At 34.8% G+C, this 17,249-nt stretch overlaps 1 protein-coding gene across 12 annotated transcripts in view; it reads right to left on the reverse strand.

Annotated features, from left to right (window-relative positions):
* SENP7 (SUMO specific peptidase 7) overlaps window positions 1–17,249 on the reverse strand; it is a 201,596-nt gene that overhangs the window by 18,508 nt on the left and 165,839 nt on the right. For all 12 annotated transcript variants that reach the window (XM_008975419.5, XM_003821924.6, XM_003821922.6 and 9 more), the window contains 3 exons: window positions 8,936–8,969; window positions 5,190–5,369; window positions 1,007–1,275 (listed from right to left, as the gene is read on the reverse strand). In XM_008975419.5, the coding sequence (XP_008973667.2) occupies window positions 1,007–1,275; window positions 5,190–5,369; window positions 8,936–8,969 (483 nt within the window). The remainder of the gene's footprint in view (window positions 1–1,006; window positions 1,276–5,189; window positions 5,370–8,935; window positions 8,970–17,249) is intronic.

A 17,249-nucleotide genomic window follows, 5' to 3' on the forward strand; every position in this document is an offset into this window, starting at 1 on the left:
TTTTTTTTAGACAGTCTCACTCTGTAGCCAGGCTGGAGTGCAGTGGCACAATCTCGATCACTGCAATCTCCACCTCCCGGGTTCAAGCAATTCTCCTGCCTCAGCCGCCCGAGTAGCTGGGATTACAGGAATGTGCCACCACACCCAGCTAATTTTTTGTATTTTTAGTAGAGACAGGGTTTCACCATGTTGGCCAAGATGGTCTCAATGTCTTGACCTCTCGTGATCCACCTGCCTCGGCCTCCCAAAGTGCTGGGATTACAGGTGTAAGCCACTGCGTCCGGCCGACCTTGATACTTCTAAAGAGTACTGGTCAATTATTTTGTAACAGGACTTGTCTCATTTTTCTCATAATTATATTGAGATTACATATCACTGGAAAGAGCACCACAGAAGTGATGTGGTACTTCTCAGTGCATGATACGAAGGGGTGTGTTATGTCAATATGTCTTATTACTGGTGATGTTCATTTTGATAACTTGGTTAAAGTGATGTCTACAAGGTTTCTCCACTGCAAAGTTACCACTTTTCTTTTTGTAAATAATACATATTTTATGCTAGAGACTTTGAGATTATGCATATATTTTGTTTCTACTTAAATTTTTACTCATTAAATTTAGCATCTGTTGGTGGACTTTGCAATACTCATAAACATAGTGTTCTACTTGTGGTTTTGTATTTCTCTTATTCCTTTTCATTTATTAATTGGATTTTTTTCTAAGATATAATTGTCCCTTATCCACCATGTATTATTTATTCATTCATTTACTCAGTTATCTATTTATATAAATATAGACTAATATTTATTTTTTATTTGGTTATAATCCCATGCTGTCATTATTGATTTTGTTTAACAAATTGTTCCAGCATTGGCAACGGGAGTTCTTTTGGGTTGGTTCCTGTGCCCTTTTCACAAAATGTAGCATTTGAAAGCAGCCTAATATCAATGAATAAATGTTTTCTGAACCTCCCCCTTCTCTGCCAATTATATTAATGATATGCTAACCTGAGATACTGATTTCAGCTTCATTTCTTCAGCAACAGCAACACCAGCAGGGAAAGAACAAGTTGAAACACAGTAATAATGAATAAAAGAACTTTCTTTTGAAGAGAGGTTCTGAAACAAAGGAAATGCCTGAACCCAAGACAACGGGTAACAAAGCTCTAATTCTCCACTGATTATACTTATTTCCGTCATAATATCTTTCAGCTTCAATTCTTCTCTTTGTGAAACAGGATTGTGTAGTTCAAGGAAAATGAATTCACTAGATTTTGCTACAAAAGGAAAAAATAATTTGTATCAATAGTATTATTTTTCAAGAGGATTATAATAAAAGTAATTTAATTATTAATAATAAATAAGGTTGGAATATAACCCCAAGTATTTTGTATTTTAGGTAATAACCAAGGCAAATTAATATCCCAAAAGTAGGCCATTAGTAATCCAGAACCAAAACTCACAATTGGTGGACTCCTGTTCTACTGCACTAAAATGTCACAATAGTACTGATTGCTATATCTGCAGTGCCTGACATTTAGTAATAAACATTTGTTAATGAATGTATGAATGAATAATTAATAATTATTTTTCTCTAGCCTCCTTTATGAATCAACTCTATCAACTAGAAACATATTCCAATTAAACACCTCCTACATTTTCTCCTCAGTCATTTCAATGGTGATCTGAAAACATTCTCTTCCCAGATAATGCTTATAAACGGCTGTTTCTATTTTCCCCACCTTCTCTGCTATTTAATCATGAATTTTCCTAGTAGAAGTAATTAGGACAGGAAAATAACAAATTTGAAAGTTACAAAATTTAGTTCACTACTTAACATCTTTACTGTGCAGGAGAGTAGGAAAAAGGTAGAGGGATCAAACAGGTAAGAAAGAAGCTTACTAAATTTGATTGATGTAGTTCTAAACCCAACTCCTTCAGGAGCTGGAGACTAAACAAAGTTGAAAAATATCTCAAGATGTATATTATGTAGATAAGTGTTATAGGTGCATATGGGAAAGTATTCAACCGAATCTTAAAGGAATAATATATAAGTAAACTGAATTTCACTTTTTAGAAACTAAAGACTGAAGGCAAAGACTTCTATATTTTATTTAACTTTGCTGCAAATTCTGTCAGAGTTCGTCATGACCAAGGGCAAGAAACTCTTAAGAAAGGTAGTTGGCCAGGCATGGTGGCTCACACTTATAACACTAAAACTTTGGGAGGCCAAGGCAGGAGGATAGCTTGAAGCCAGGTGCTTGAGACCAGCCTGAGGAACATATCGAGAGCCCATCTCTAGAAAAAAAAAAAGCAAAAAAAAAAAAAAAAAAAAAGGAGAAGAAAGAATTTGGGCTTATTCTGGGTTCTCTATTCTGTTTCATTGGTCTATTTGCCTATTTTTATACCAGTACCATACTATTTTGGTGACTATGGCCTTATAGTTTGAAATCAGGTAATATGATGACTCCAGATTTGTTCTTTTTGCTTAGCCTTGCTTTGGCTATGTGAGCTCTTTTTTGGTTCCATGTGAATTTTTGGATTGTTTTTTCTAGTTCTGTGAAGTATGATGGTGGTATTTTGATGGGAATTGCATTGAATTTGTAGATTGCTTTTGGCAGTATGGTCATTTTCACAATATTGATTCTACCCATCCATGAGCATGGGATGTGTTTCCATTTGTTTGTGTTGTCTATGATTTCTTTCAGCAGTGTTTTGTAGTTTTCCTTGTAGAGGTTAGCTATATTCCTCCTTGGCTAGCTATATTCCTCCTTGGCTAGCTATATTCCTAAGTATTTTATTTTTATTTTTTGCAGCTGTTGTAAAAGGGGTTGAGTTCTTGATTTGATTCTCAATTTGGTCGCTGTTGGTGTATAGCAGAGCTACTGATTTGTGTACATTAATTTTGTATCCTGAAACAGTGACAGTTTGACTTCCCCTTTACAGATTTGGATTGTCCAACAAAGCAAACACAAACAAAGTGGGGAAAGGACACCTTATTCAACAAATGGTGCTGGGTAAATGGCAAGCCACATGTAGGAGAATGAAACTGGAGCCTCATCTCTCACCTTATACAAAAATCAACTCAAAATGGATCAAAGACTTAAATCTATGACATGGAACTATAAAAATTCTAGAAGATAACATTGGAAAACCCCTTCTAGACATTGGCTTAGGCAAAGATTTCATGACCAAGAACCCAAAAGCGAATGCAACCAAAACAACAATAAATAGGTGGGACTTAATTAAACTAAAGAGCTTTTGCATGGCAAAAAGAACAGTCAGCAGAGTAAATAGACAACCCACAGAGTGGGGAAAAAAATGTTCACAATCTATGCATCCAACAAAGGACTAATATTCAGAATCTACAAGGAACTCAAACATTAATTAGCAAGAAAAAAACAAACCCATCAAAAAGTGGGCTAAGGACATAAATAGACAATTATCAAAAGAAGATACACAAATGACCAATAAACATGAAAAAATGCTCAACATCACTAATAATCAGAAGAATGCAAACCACAATGCGATACCACCTTACTCCCACAAGAATGGTCATTATCAAAGAATGAAAACATAATAGAAGTTGGTGTGGATACAGTGAAAAGGGAACACTTCTACACTGCTGGTGGGAATGTAAACTAGTACACCCACTATGGAAGAGTGTGGAGATTCCTTAAAGAACTAAAAGTAGAACTACCATTTGATCCAGCAATCCCACTACTGGGTATCTACCCAGAGGAAAGGAAGTCAACATACAAAAAAGATGCTTGCACACACGTTTATAGCAGCACAATTCACAATTCCAAAAATGTGGAACCAGCCCAAATGCCCATCAATCAATGAGTGGATAAAGAAACTGTGGTACATATATATGATGGAATACTACTCAGCCATAAAAAGGAATGAATTAATGGCATTCACAGCAACCTGGATAGGATTGGAGACTATTATTCTAAGTGAAGTAACTCAGGAATGGAAAACCAATCAGCCCATGTTCTCAGTCATAAGTGGGAGCTAAGCTATGAGGATGAAAAGGCATAAAAATGATACAATAGACTTTGGGGGCTCAGGGGGAAAGGGTAGGAAGGGGGTGAGGGATAAAAGACTACAAATTGGGTTCAGTGTATACTGCTCAGGTTATGGGTGCACTAATATCTCACAAATTACCACTAAAGAACTTATGTAATCAAATACCACCGGTTTCCCAAAAACCCATGGAAATAAAAAAAAAATTTTAATAAAAGATTTTAATCTGTTTAAAAAAAGGAGGAGGAGGGAGGAGGAAAGGAGGAGGAGGAAGGAGGGAGGAAGGAGGAAGAAAGAGGAGGAAGGAGGAGGAAGAAAATGGAAGAAGGAAGAAAAGAGGAAGAAAGAAGAAAGAAGGACAGAAATTGCCAGGTATGATGCTGCACCCCTGTAGTCCCGGCTACTTGGGAGGCTGAGGTGGGAGGATCACATGAGCCCAGGAGTTTGAGGTTGTGGGAAGCTATGAACATGCCACTGTACTGTAGCCCAGGCAACAGAGTAAGATTCTGTCTCAAACAAAAAGAAAGAAAGGAAGGAAAGTAGTCAAACATGGCAAATGACTAAAAGATAAGGCATTCTTTTTTTAAGAACTTAAAATTTTCAAGGTAAACATTTAAGATTTTTTAAGCTATTCTTTTTATTTTAGATGAGAATTTCAATTGGTTGAATACAACTATAAGGAGAAATTATGTGAATTAAATAATCTATCCTAAAATTAAGAAACAAAATTAGGGCCAGGTGCAGTGGCTCACGCCTGTAATCCCAGTACTTTGGGAGGCCGAGGCGGGCGGATCACAAGGTCAGGAGATCGAGACCATCCTGGCTAACACGATGAAACCCCGTCTCTACTAAAAATACAAAAAATTAGCCAGGCACGGTGGCGGGCACCTGTAGTCCCAGCTACTCAGGAGGCTGAGGCAGGAGAATGGCGTGAACCCAGGAGGCAGAGCTTGCGGTGAGCAGAGGTAGTGCCACCGCACTCCAGCCTGGGTGACAGAGCGAGACTCCGTCTCAAAAAAAAAAAAAAAAAGAAACAAAATTATTTTCACTAAATAAAATTAATTTCAATTCACTGAAATAACATTCTATTAAATTATTTTAGAAAAAACTATTTATGACAATTTCAAGTTATCCTGAAATTTAGAAATCATTTTATACTCACATTGCTGGCTTAATACAGAGTGTTCTAATTGGGTCTGAATCTCTTGAAGATAATCTGAAGAGACCCAGAAGAAAAGAATAGCATGACTCCTTTTACTGTGATTATCATCCTTACTTTTCCATAACCCAAACCGCTTTAAATGTGTGGTATCCACTAGCAATGAAATCTCATTCAGGGACACTGAAACAAATAAAAGATAACAATTTAAAAAATTAATCCATTTAAGAATACACCACTTAAACATTATATGACACTTGTTAATACACTACTTTTTTTTAAAAAAGAGAATTATATAGAAGTTTTTTCAAAAATATATTTACAGTGCACTTTGCTAACCTTAGCTAAAATGCCCCAAGCAGTATTATTAGAGTAAAAATAAATCACATTACAATTAGGAAGGGCTAAATAATTATTAAATGACAATTAAATAGAGATTTAATCTCTCACATTATATGATTTCAGTTATAACCAGAGAGGGAAAATTTGAGATTAAATATTCATAGCATAAAAACTCTGTCTGGAGAGAATTCTCTCCAGGAATTCTGATAATCGTTAGCAAAAAGGAAAAAAATGTCTATCAGTGCAGAAAACTAAGCACAGTATAACTCAGAAAATGATATATTTCCACCTTTTCTATATTGGTCAATACTATATAAACCAAGATCACAAGTGCTATCATAGGCCAATTCCTGCCCATCTTTCTACTCCTAAGGCATTTGCATTCCGCTATACAGATGAGCCACTATCAAAAGAGTCTCAAGAAAATTAGGAGGTTCTGAATGGTCTAAGGAGACATTTCTTTTAAAATTCCTCCAGGTTTTATTTCTCAAAACTTCTAGATGATCATTCTAAATTATTGGTCTTTCTCCCTCTTAGGGAGCTAAAGGAATCTCCTCTGAGGGCTTTTACTCTTTAATTCAAAGAAACATTAAAAAAAAAAAACTGATTTAAAGAAGTCCTGAAGGTCACTTAGTTCAACTGCAAGACAGCAAGCAACTGAACTGGAATACAAATATCAGTCAAGCGTAAACCCAAGATGGGCACCTATTTGAAACACACCTCTTAGTATTCCTCCCAGCATTATTTCCTAGAACTTTGTTACTCAAAGTGTAGTCTAAGCTGAGCTTGTGACATCAGTATCAGCAACATCTGGAAGACTGTTAGAAATGCAGAGTATCAGGCCCCACCTTACATATACTGAACTAGCAGATCTCAGTTTAACAGCCCACTCCAACCCTGTGATTCACATGAACATTAAAATATGAAAATCTTTCCATGATGAGTATTTACCAGTCATCTTAATGTTCCCAAGCCAGTCATTCTATTCTTCATACTGTAACTCTTCCATTCTGAAAACTGTCAGTAAAAACTGGCAGCAAAGCTTAAATCAAAACCAGAATGAGAGCCCTCAGAATGCTACTCAGCATTTCTTTCTCATGAAGCTCACAGCCCCACAGGTACATTTGATCCTATTTCTGTGAAATCTACACAACTATTACTAATCTAATTGTTCTTGGTGTTTAGAATGAAAGCTAAATTTTCTTTAGGAAGACAACTTTAAAAGATTATCTTTTTCCTGTGTCTATGTGTTCTCATTGTTCAATTCCCACCTATGAGTGAGAACATGTGGTGTTTGGTTTTTTGTCCTTGCAATAGTTTGCTAAGAATGATGGTTTCCGGGGAGGGATAGCATTAGGAGATATACCTAATGCTAAATGACGAGTTAATGGGTGCAGCATACCAACATGGCACATGTATACATATGTAACAGACCTGCACGTTGTGCACATGTACCCTAAAACTTAAAGTATAATAATAATAATTTAAAAAAAGATTATCTTTTTAAAAAAAGGGAATTTAACACCATCATGAGAAAAATTTATACCTCATTACCAAGTCTGCCCCCAATATATGGTTTATTCTGTTACAGGTGTGTAGCAGATACTAAAAGTGGGAGTTGCCTACCCACTTATCCATTTCTTCTTCTTCCTCAGTAACAGAACCCTAATTTTACTGAGGGAAGCAAGATACACAGTTTTGAAAACTCTATTTCCTAGCTTCCTTTACAAATGGGTGTGTGGGCTTGACTAGCTAGCTAATAAAATGTAAGCAGAAAAGGTTATGTCGCATGGACATCCAAGAAGGCTCCTTAAAAGGGCAAGAGATTGGTAGCATGTGCTCTGTTTACGGTTTCCCCTTCCTACTGCTTTCTGTCTAAGATATCAATATGATGATGGAGTCTGAGCTACAATAATGGCCATGAGATAAACTTGAGGATGCAAGTCATACGTCAGGAATGACAGAATAGAAAAATGCAACTCATGTGTCAGGGTCATGTGCCCCCGATGACCAAGGAAACATCACATCAGGTCAGATTACTTCTGGATTTCTTCTATGTGAAAGAAAAATAAAATATTTTCTTTATGCCATTGTTACTAACAGCCAAACATAATTAATACCTAATATAAATATGGATAAATCAATTTTTCCCGAGCTGCACAGAAAAAGAGGAAACATTTAGACCCTCAGGTTCCCACCTACAAAAACCTTTATACGCATGCTTTGTTTTAAAAAGATTTATGGGAACTTGGACAGGATTTGAGGAAGAAGACTAATATTTTCTTCTTTCATTATAAAATTATAAACCTATTATCACTGAAGAGAGTATTTTTCCACAATCTGTAATAAAATTTCTTTTAAAACTTATATGCAATAGACAAGTTATAAAAAAGAAAGCAATATTATAAATATTAACTGTGAAAATCTAAAATATCGTTTTTGATGTTCGTATCGCAAGAATTTGAGAGGCAGCTCTGTTACCCAGGTCTTTAACTATAAACTGTAGTGCTATCTTTTCTGAAATTATCATCCCCTTTTAAAATCACATGACTTTTTTTGTTTCTTCTACAGAACAAATATTATTCCTTAATAATTTATTAATATTTCCTCTTTAGCACTATCAATATACTTATTCTGTGCCCTTTATATTCTTAATACTTAATTAAGATACAGTAAGCAATCAAATTATTAGAACATTATCATAACATAGTTTTGGATTCTGTACATAAAGTATCTGTGGAATCCAACTAAATCCAACTAATCCAACTAAAGCTACTTTGATAGCATCTCCAATCTTGGAACAGAAGCCTTTTCTTCTCTAATTCCTATCTATGCCATTTGTGTGTTTTTCTTCCTTGTTCTTTTTATAATTCATTATATAAATAGATTATCCTCTATTGTTTATTGGTTTTCTTAGTGTCATAATTTATTCTGAAGGGTTTTCAGTTGGGAAGAGAATGAGAAAATGGTGTGAGTCTCTATAAGTTACAGGTACATTTTCCAGTCTACTTTCCCTTAGTCAGATATGCAATTGTATAAAATTCTCTTACCCTCTATGCAAAAACATTTTACATGTTTGTGTGCAATATTAAACATTTTCCTTATGCTTCTTTTCTTATAGTTACTATTGTTATCCATTTTTATATATACCAAAATATTGTTGCTATCTATCAGAACTGTGTTTCTGTTAATGCTAAGAAATCACCATGAATCCTTTAACACTGTTTGATTTATAGTCATTAAAACAATAGCATACGATTTTCAGAACAAGTCCATTATAAAACATTTTTACTCCATTTGGAATTGCTAAAAAATATTAAGGTGAAACATTATTAAACTTAGTTTTACTTAAATTTATACTAAAAACTATAGTAAAAAGACAAGTTCATAAGAGAACGATAACTTACCTTGAAATGGGATCTTAATATATTTTTTTGTGATCTGAAGAAAAAATTAAAAAGCAAACAATGAGTTACCACTCAAAATGTGTTACTATTCAAATTTTTTTTTTCAAATCACAAGTACATATTCAAAGTCTACATTATAAGTGCTCAAGCCTTTTTATCAATAAACCAATAAAATATTTCACTACAAAGACTTAGTTTTATGGAAATTTTAAGAACCCCATGTAAGTAATTTAATTCTCAATATGCTCATTTACAAAAACCAGTAAGACTAATAAATATATTTTTCAAAAATGTTTTCTGAAAATGTAAAGACTAAGACAAAGCCCAGAAGAAACTGCCAAGTGACCTCTAAGTAGCAGTGACTCTGGTAAATATAAATAGTCCATAAAACAGGGTTTGATTTTTGGCTTTGCTGACTCAGCAGCTGACGATGATTCCCTTGGTGATGAACTCACACTAACCAAACTCACAAGAAACTGCTAAACAAACCAAAATGCCAACATACTATTTTATAATGAGAAATTAAAATTGTCAGAAGGCTTGTGTCCAACCTGATGTGAATATCCTGTTTCTGTACAAAAACTACCAATTATAATTTTAAAATTTGCTTTTACCACATAAAAGCAGAACTAAAAAATTCAGTTGTTTAATGTGAAATGGCTACAAAAGTCATAGATTCAACTTCATTCACAGTAGTGATGCACCTGTCAAAATGGTAATATAAATTAAGTCCCTAAGCCAGAACACCCTCTTCCCTGGATGACTTTTAGGTGGGCACCACCGTCTTCATTCCTAGCATTCATCTTTCTTTGTTTCATGTTATAAATTCCCTTCCAACTGAGGTTCTTGCTCTTTCTGCTCCTTCTGTCCCAGGACACTTATTTTCTCTAGGTACCTTTTGTATATATCTGACTTCCTTAAGAGCTGCTTTTATAATAGGGTTGTGGAGCACCTAGCTAAATCTTACATGTACTATCTAAAGCAGACTTCTGCTTTGAAGTTTGTTTTTCCATGAATATCAAATGAATTTGTACCTATTTATTTATTACTTGGTTAAGTTTTGTTGTTGTTGTTCAATACATTTTGTTGATCAAATCGGGTATGGTCTGTGAGCACAAAACGAAATCAAAATGTTCTTGGTATGTGAGCTCCATATAAGTATCAAACAATGTTCAGTGAAACCACAGGTTTATTTTGACTCCACTTATTTTCCAATTTAAAAATTATTTCATCTTGTACTTTCACAAATATAAAACCCTACATTCCATAGAGTAAGTCAGCCATGAAAACCAAATGTGAGGCAATAGATCATAATTAGCTAAAAGCTGAGCTTGGAGTTAAAATCCTGCCTCTACTGTCTCTACCACTTACACAAGTAGTAAGTAGGTAAACTGAGGTAACTTACTGAACTTTTTCCAGCTTTAGTAAGACCCTTAATCAAGGAAGTTGTTACCATTAGACACTAGCATCTGATCAAGAATGTTACATAATTTAATCAAATATCTAATTATTGTTACTGTCACATAACTGCCACCATATTTAATGTATACTGTCCCTTTCCAAACTCTTTCTGGCATGTTTCACAGGGTCTTTAATCCTATAAAATATATCTTGGCAAACGTAAATCATTAGTACTAAAAAATAAACAGAAGCGGTGTTTGCCTTTCAGAATTTGCACAGCCATAACTTCCAAATTATAAAGTATAAGTAGTACATCTGCATGTCCCCACCCACTACGCACTACACTATTCTCTCACTTTCCCCCATCAAATGCTCGGGAGCTATCAAACGTTTCTACTTGGCAAGGATCTGATATTCATTTATCCCTCTGAATAATGACTAAGCCAATAGGTTACCTCTCCAGAGTTAAAACCCTACTCCCAGCAGACTTAACCCCTAGATTTAAAAATAAGAAAAATTTTGTGGCAGTAAGGTAAACCTAGTTCTCTGAAATCATACCAACTTTGTTTAAACTTAAGAATAAAGCTAATAATAAGAGCTATTTTATAATTTCTTACAATAGCTAATAGTTATCTGAATATAGTATTACTTAATTTCTCGTACTATCAACAAAGACTTTTAAGAAAGACAATGTTTACATTTATTGAAGCATTTGCTACACTAAAAAAATAACCAGTGTCTAACTATAGGAACATGGCTCTAATTTATGTAATAATTTCCAGCTATAAGTATTTTTCTAATTCAGCTAAATTGTAACTACTGTGAGAGTCAGAACACTATCTCCAGTGTCTACAATAACGCTTAACGCATAGTCACTGAATGTATGGAGAATAAATTAATTTAATTCTCTAATATCTTACCCACCAAAAAAGAAAAAAAAGTTCTTTAATTTCTGTTACAGTGCATCCTGAACTGTCTGAAAAAGAATATACATAAAAACCTGAAAAACCTGAAATTTTTACCCTTTTCCCTTTTTTAGGTTATTGATTATACTTAAATTTTTTTTAATTGCTTATATTCTCTCCATCATAACTGTCCTAATTTTTGTAGAATTCTTCTCAGCCTTTGTTCACATGCATATATTTACTTTGATTTGCTAAATCACTTTCCTATAATTAAACATTTAAGTTTTTAATCTAATTATAAGAAATGTTCCAGCAAACATAAATAAAATTTGTTACCTTTTATTTTAGGTTCAGGGGTACATGTACAGGTCTGTTATACATGTAAACCTGTGTCACAGGGGTTTGTTGTACAGATTGTTTTGAAACCCAGGTATTAAGCCTAGTACTCAATAGTTATTTTTTCTGCTCTTCTCCCTCCTCCCACCTTCAAGTAGGCTCCAGAGTCTGTTACTCCCTTCTTTGTGTCCATGAGTTTTCATCATTTAGCTCCCACTTATAACTGAGAATATGCGGTATTTGGTTGTCTGTTCCTATGTTAGTTTGCTAAGGATAATAGCCTCCAGCTCTATCCACATTCCCGCAAAAGACATGATCTTACTCTTTTTCTAGCTGCATAGTACTCCCACTACGTGTTCTTTATCCAATCTGTCATTGTTGGGCACTTAGGTTGATTCCATGTATTTCCTATTATGAATAGTGCTGCAATTCACATGCATATGTCTTTATGGTAGAATGACTTATATTTGTCTGGGTATAATACCAGTAATGGGATTGCTGGGTTGAATGGTAATTCTGTTTTTAGCTCTTTGAGGAATCGCCACATTACTTTCCACAATGATTGAACTAATTTGCACCCCCCAACAAGTGTGTCCCTTTTTTCTGCAACCTCGTCAGCGTGTTGTTGACCTTTTAACAATAGCCATTCTGACTGGTATGAGATGGTATCTCACTGTGGTTTTGATTTGGATTTCTCTAATGATCAGTGATATTGAGCTTTTTTACCATATGCTTCTTGGCCACATGTATGTCTTTGGAAAACTGTCTGCTCATGTCCCTTGTCCACTTTTTCATAGGGCTGATTTTTTCCTGTAAATTTAAGTTCCTTATAGATGCTAGATATTAGACCTTTGTCAGATGCCTACTTTGCAAATATTTCCTCCCATTCTGTAGGTTGTCTGTTTACTCTGCTGATAGTTTCTTTTGCTGTGCAGAAGTTCTTTAGTTTAACTAGATCCATTTGTCAATTTTTGTTTTTGTTGTGATTTTGACATCCTCGTCATGAAATCTTTGCCTGTGCCTATATTCAGAATGATATTGCCTAGGTTGTCTTCCAGGGTTTTTACAGTTTTGGGTTTTACATTTAAGTCTCTAATCCATCTTGAGTTGATTTTTGTATATGGTATAAGGAAGGGGTCCAGCTTCAGTCTTCTGCATATGGCTAGCCAGTTATCTTAGCACCGTTTATTGAATAGTGAGTGCTTTCCCCATTGCTTGTTTTTGTCTGCTTTGTCAAAGATCAGATGGTCATAGGTGTGCAGCTTTATTTCCAGGCTCTATATTCTGTTCCATTGACCTATGTGTCTGTTTTTGTACCAGTACCACACTGTTTTGGTTACTATAGCCCTATAGCACAGTTTGAAGTTGGGTAACGTGATGCCTCCAGCTTTGTTCCTTTTGCTTAGGACTGCCTTGGCAATCAGGCCTCTTTTTTTTGGCTCCATATGAATTTTAAAATACTTTTTCATATTTCTGTGAATATCATTGATAATTTGATAGGAATAGCACTGAATCTATAAACTGCTTTGTGCAAGATGGCCATTTTAATTCTATTGATTCTTCCTATCCATGAACATGGAATGTTTTTCCATTTGTTTGTGTCATACTGATTTCTTGGAGCAGTGTTTTGCAGTTTTCATTGTAGAGATCTTTCACGTCCCTGGTTAGCTGTATTCATAGTTATTTTATTCATTTTGTGGCAACTGTGAGTGGGATTGCATTCCTGATTTGGCTCTTGGCTTTGTTGCTGTTGGTGTATATGAGTGCTAGTGATTTTTTTTAATGTACTGCATTTTATTACATAAAAGTACAATTAGTAAAATAATATACTAATTTATTTGAATATACTTTTAACTATAATTAATCATTCCTTCCTCTCACTATAATGTTGAAAAGTATTACTCTGAACACCTACCTTATACGTTACTTAATGTAAGTTAACTACAAAGAGCCTCTCCACTTACATTTTCATCATGCATCTTACATTTTAATCTCCTTATTCGTTTATAGAAAAGGTCATAAATAATGCCCAACTAATAAAAAAGAATCTCTAATATCTCTGATGCAGCAACAATTGATCATATGCTTTCACATGTGAATACAATAGGAATAAAATAACAGCATAAAGTAATTTGAAAGCTGTATTACATCATTATTCACTTTTCAAAAAAATTTTTTCAAGGAAACAAGTACATTTTCAATGTAATTACAATACTTCAAAAAATCTACTCCCTTTAAAGTTATATACAAATAATTTATCTAACAACTTTAGTTGTAGATTAGTTTTTATACTCAACACTCTGATTTCGTGTAATGTCTGAAGTGTCAATACCTTATTCTACTGTAAATTCTTTGATATTTACATAGAATCAATTTTGAATTAAATATTTTTTCATATTTACTGCATCGGCAAAAATATATTTTCATATAAACTCTGGTGTTTTCTAAGCAGTAATTTTTGAAAAAAAAAGTGTTTCCAAATTCATTACATTTGCAGGACTCTTCTCCAATATAAATTCCCTGATGCTGAAAAAAGCTTGAGCAATTGCTTGAGGGTTTTCCTCTAGTACAAAATGTGTGCAATAAGATCTGTGATACAAGTAAAGGTACTACAACCCCCTTTATATTTGTAACGGTTGTCTTCAGAATAAATACTCTTCTTCACTTTAAAGGCTTATATTTTCTGAAAGAATTTTTGACAGTAATTGCACTTTTAATGCTTTTATTAACTATGAACATTCTTTTTTTTTTGAGACAGAGTTTCGCTCTGTCACCCAGGCTGGAGTGCAATGGCGCGATCTCGGCTCACTGCAACCTCCGCCTCCTGGGTTCAAGCAATTCTCCTGCCTCAGCCTCCCAAGTAGGTGGGACAACAGGCATGCCCCACCATGCCCAGTCAATTTTTGCATTCTCAGTAGAGACAAGGTTTCACCATGTTGGTCAGGCTGGTCTCGAACTCCTGACCTCAGGTGATCCACCTACCTCAGCCTCCCAAAGTGCTGAGATTACAGGCGTGAGCCACCGCGAGGAGTGGCATTGCCTGGACACTGCACAGTGGAATTTATACAAGGATGTGATGTTAGAGAACTACAGAAACCTGTTCTTCCTTGGTATTGTTGTCTCTAAGCCAGACCTGATGACCTGTCTGGAGCAAGGGAAAAAACCTTTGACTACGAAGAGACATAAGATGATTGCCAAACCCCCAGTTATATGTTCTCATTTTGCCCAAGATCTTTGGCCAGAGCAGAGCATAAAAGATTCTTTCCAAAAAGTGATACTGAGAAGATATGAAAAATGTGGACATGATAATTTACAGTTTAAAAAAAGCTGTAAAAGTGTGGATGAGTGTAAGGTGCACAAAAGCGGTTATAATGGACTTAACCAATGTTTGACAACTACCCAGAGAAAAATATTTCAATGTGATAAATATGTGAAAGTCTCTCATAAATTTTCAAAGTCAAACAGACATAAGACATACTGGAAAAAAAACTTTTAAATGTAAAGAATGAGGCAAAGCTTTTAACCAGTCCTCAACCCTTACTACACATAAGAAAGTTCATACTGGAGAGAAACGCTACAGATGTGAAGAATCTGGCAAAGCCTTTAAGCTGCCTCTAACCTTACTACACATAAGATAATTCACACTGGAGAGAAACCCTACAGATGTAGAGAACGTGGCAAAGCTTTTAACCACCCCTCACCCCTTTTTTCACATAAGAAAATTCTTATTGGAGAGAAACCATACAAGTGTGTTAAATGTGGCAAAGCCTTCATTTCATACTCAACCCTTACTAAACATGAGATAATTCATAGAAACTCTACAAATGTGAAGAATGTGGCAAAATTTTAACTGTTCCTCAAACCCTACTAAACATAAGATAATTCATACTGGAGATATACCCTACAAATGTGATCAATGTGGCAAAACCTTCACCTGGTTTAGTCAAGCCTCACTAAACATAAGAGAACTCATACTAGAGAGAAACCTTACAAATGTGAAGAATGTGGCAAAGCTTTTAACTGGTCCTCAGCCCTTAATAAACATAAAATAATTCATATTGCACAGGAACCCTACAGAGTCAATAATGTGGCAAATCTTTTAAATGTTCCTCAACCCTTAATAAGCATAAGATAATTTATACTGGAGAGAAACCCTATAAATGTGATGAATGTGAGAAAACCTTTAACCAGCCCTCAACTCTTAGTAAATATGAGAATTTATATGGAACATAAACCCTACATAAACCCTACAAATATAAAGAATGTGACAAAGCTTTTTAAGGAAGTTCTCAACCCTTATTACACATAATTCATACTGGACAGAAACTCTACAAGTGTAAAGAACACGGCAAAGCCTACAACAAGTTCTCAATTCTTTTTTTTTTTCTTTTTTTGAGACAGAGTTTTGCTCTTATCACCCAGGTTGGAGGGCAATGGCATGATTTCACCTCACTGCAACCTCTGCCTCCTGGGTTCAAGCCATTCTCCTGCCTCGGCCTCCCAAGTAGCTGGGATTGCAGGTGCCCACCACTATGCCTGGCTAATTTTTGTGTTTTTAGTAGAGAGGGGGTTTCACCTTGTTGGCCGTACTAGTCTCAAACTCCTGACCTCAGATGATCCACTTGCCTCAGTCTCCTAAAGTGCTGGGATTACAGGCATGAGCCACCACGCCTAGCCATAAGTTCTCAATTCTTAAGAGACAAACGATAATTCATGCTGAAAAGGAACTCTACAAACCTGAAAGATGTGACAGTGCTTGTACCAACACCTCCAACTTTGCAATACATTAAAAAAAAAAAAGTTATACTAGTGTGAAACCCTAGAAATGTATAAAATGTGACAAAGCCTTTATATGGTTGCCACACTTGATTGTAGGTAAGATAATTCATACTGGCAAAACTCCTACAAGTGTAAAGAATGTGGCAAAACTTTTAATCTGTGCTTACACCTTATTTCACAGGAAAGCTATTACCCTTGAGAAAAATTGTCCACATATAAAGAATATGGAAAAGCCATTAATGCTAGTGATTTTTGTACACTGATTTTGTGTTCTAAAACTTTGCTGAAGTTGTTTATCAGCTGAAAGAGCTTTTGGGCTGAGATCGTATATCTAGAAAATTTATATATAATATATATAAATATATATATAGAATCCAGACACAGAATCATGTCATCTGCAAACAGGGATAGTTTGACTTCCTCTCCTCCAATTTGAATGTACTTTCTTTCTTTCTCTTGCCTGATGGCCCTGGCCAGGACTTCTGACAATTAATTTTTAGGACCACTTTACAATGCTTACTGAATATTTGCAGTTCCCTACTGTTTATAATAGTAAAATATTGGGACAATTTGAAATGACCAACAATTAAAAATTTTTAAAGACAACCCAAATATCCCAAAATAAGTAGAGGAATTAAATTAATGAAATTATGGTAAGTTACAAAATAGTACATATTATGTAATATCCCTTTGTTTTAATGTATCTATCTATGTATGAAGAATATGCAATGATATATACTATACAGTGAGTGGCAGTTGTCTCTAAATAGGCAAGATTATATGTGTTTGTAATATTGTTCCTTTACTAATTTGTTTGTGGTTTTTTGCTTGATCTTGGTTTTTGAGCATAACATGCCCATCTGTGTAATAATATAATTAATATATTAATTAAT

Source organism: Pan paniscus, chromosome 2 (genome assembly GCF_029289425.2).
Source record: "Pan paniscus chromosome 2, NHGRI_mPanPan1-v2.0_pri, whole genome shotgun sequence".
Classification (NCBI taxonomy): Eukaryota; Metazoa; Chordata; class Mammalia; order Primates; family Hominidae; genus Pan; species Pan paniscus.